This window comes from Myotis lucifugus, unplaced genomic scaffold (genome assembly GCF_000147115.1).
Source record: "Myotis lucifugus unplaced genomic scaffold, Myoluc2.0 scaffold_22, whole genome shotgun sequence".
In the NCBI taxonomy this organism is placed as follows: domain Eukaryota; kingdom Metazoa; phylum Chordata; class Mammalia; order Chiroptera; family Vespertilionidae; genus Myotis; species Myotis lucifugus.
In genome coordinates, this window is record NW_005871070.1 from 4,407,603 (window position 1) to 4,410,029 (window position 2,427).

The 2,427-nt window shown below is 36.9% G+C and overlaps 1 protein-coding gene across 5 annotated transcripts in view; it reads left to right on the forward strand.

Moving 5' to 3' along the window:
- The window catches only part of PPP2R3C (protein phosphatase 2 regulatory subunit B''gamma), a 29,507-nt gene extending 27,691 nt beyond the window's left edge, over positions 1–1,816 (forward strand). For all 5 annotated transcript variants that reach the window (XM_023751517.1, XM_023751516.1, XM_014453316.2 and 2 more), the window contains one exon: positions 1,513–1,816. In XM_023751517.1, coding sequence (XP_023607285.1) covers positions 1,513–1,701 — 189 coding nt within the window. In that variant the 3' untranslated portion in view covers positions 1,702–1,816. The remainder of the gene's footprint in view (positions 1–1,512) is intronic.
- Positions 1,817–2,427: the final 611 nt, after the last annotated feature.

The following is a 2,427-nucleotide window of genomic DNA, read 5'->3' on the forward strand; positions in this document are numbered from 1 at the left end:
GGGGCAGTTAGGGGCATCAGGCAGGCAGGTAGGTGAGCAGTTAGGGGCCAGTGGTCCCGGATTGTGAGAGGAATGTCCGACTGCCGGTTTAGGCCCTATCCCCAGGATCTGGCCTAAACCGGCAGTCGGACATCCCTGAGGGGGTCCCAGATTGGAGAGGGTGCAGGCTGGGCTGAGGGGACCCCTGTTCCCCGTGCACCGGGCCTCTAGTAATGTAATAAATAACTCATTCAGATTTAACCAAGTATAAGATAAAGGGTTATTTTGGTTTAATATAAATGACACAAATTTTAAACTATGCAACAGGCAACTTAAGAACTAGTTAAGCCCTACCTGGTTTGGCTCAGTGGATAGAGTGTTGGCCTGCGGACTGAATAGTCATGGGTTCGATTTCCCGCCAAAGGCACAAACTGGGGTTGTGGGCTTGATCCCCAGTAGGGGGCATGCAGAAGGCAGCCAATCAGTAATTCTCTCTCATTGATGCTTCTCTCCCTCTCCCTTCCTCTCTGAAATCAATAAAAAAATAAATAAATAAATAGAACTAGTTAATTTTAAATGGCCACCAACCTGGAAGAGGAAGTTTCACAAACATATAAAAGTTCATTCATTTCTTTTACCTAAATTGTTCTAAACTTTTTTTTTTTATATATATCTTATTGATTTTTTACAGAGAGGAAGGAAGAGGGATAGAGAGTTAGAAACATCGATGAGAGAGAAACATCGATCAGCTGCCTCCTGCACACCCCCTCCTGGGGATGTGCCCGCAACCAAGGTACATGCCCTTGACTGGAATTGAACCTGGGACCCTTCAGTCCACAGGCCGACGCTCTATCCACTGAGTCAAACCGGTTAGGGCTGTTCTAAACTTTTGAAAATGTAATTTTCCTCCTTTAATGACACTAAATACTGAGTAATTTTATTACAAAAAGATTAGGAAACACGTACTAATTCTTTGTAAGTATTCATTTAGAAGAGGTTCTTCCATCTATTCCAGTAAATTTTAGCACAATTTAGTGTTCTTCCGGATGACTAATTCTTTGATACCAACCCCCCACCCTCATCATAGGTCCAGAGTGTAAAATAAAAGGTTGACGTCAATATTGGAAATGAAGCTTTGTCATAATCTTGGCTCTGAAGCCTTTAAGTTTGAGCTGGGTTTGCACTTAAATTGAATCAAGGGTTTGCTTCATCACTAACAAAAGTACAAGTAGTTAGTTAACATGTACTCAAAGAACACTACATTAAATTGTTTAGCTATTAATTACCTGTGTAGCTTGTATTAGCTTAAACTCCTAGCCTCAGTTTCTTCCTCTTTGATAGTTATCACATGACTAAGAAATATTCCAGTAAAATTCTGTGATTGTACATAGAAAAGGAGACTGCGTATCTGTTGGTTTTTTTTCTTTTACAAAAATTTTACATAAGCTTAAGTGCTGAATTTTAGGTCACTGTGTGATAAAAATTAAGTGAATCATATATCACATTCCATTGTGTTTTTCTTTTCTCTTGCAGGATGAAATCTTTGACATGGTAAAACCAAAGGATCCTTTGAAAATCTCTCTTCAGGATTTAATCAACAGTAATCAAGGAGACACAGTTACCACCATTCTAATCGATCTGAATGGCTTCTGGACTTATGAGAACAGAGAAGCCCTTGTTGCAAATGACAATGAAAACTCTGCAGACCTTGATGATACATGATCTCAAAAACTAGACTGTATTCATTAACATAAGCTTGAATGCTGCATGTAAAACCTTTGAAGCAGAATCCTTAGAAATGGTCTAAATAAAGGACTTCAAATGCCTATAGAACACAGCAAATGTTCTCATTATTGGAATTAATAGTTTGGAAGCTATAGGACCAAATTAGGAAGCAGTAAATCCTGTTTCCACTTAATTTAAATGTGACAAGTGTGATTTGCTGAAGGTAGAAGGAGTCCACTTTAAATCTGTGTAATATTTAGGGCTATTTCTGACATTAGTCATTAAGAATTTGAATATCTGAAGGGTAGTTTAAATTATAATGTGATCATTTAACCTTAAGGATTCCCCTAAAGTATTATGTATATCAGAGATTACAGACTTCCCCATTCGTTTCATTTCTGGGTTAGAAGTGTTTAGATATGATGTTTCTTTTAATAGGATATTTCAATAAAGTATTGAAGTTAATATTTTACTTTAAAATCATTGGTATAAAAAAATCTGTCTAGTTTTATTAACCAGTACCAGGGTTACCTTTTATAAAACTTCAGTTTGTTAAGGATTATTGTTAGAGAATTTAACTCATTGTAAGGGTTCTCAATTATATTATGTCTAGTTTTTATGAGATGAAAGATTAGAAAAAGATAGAATATCACAAACTATGATCCACAGGGGACAGTAAATATTAAAAGGATTGAAAGGAAGAAAAACTGAAAGGCTTAAAAA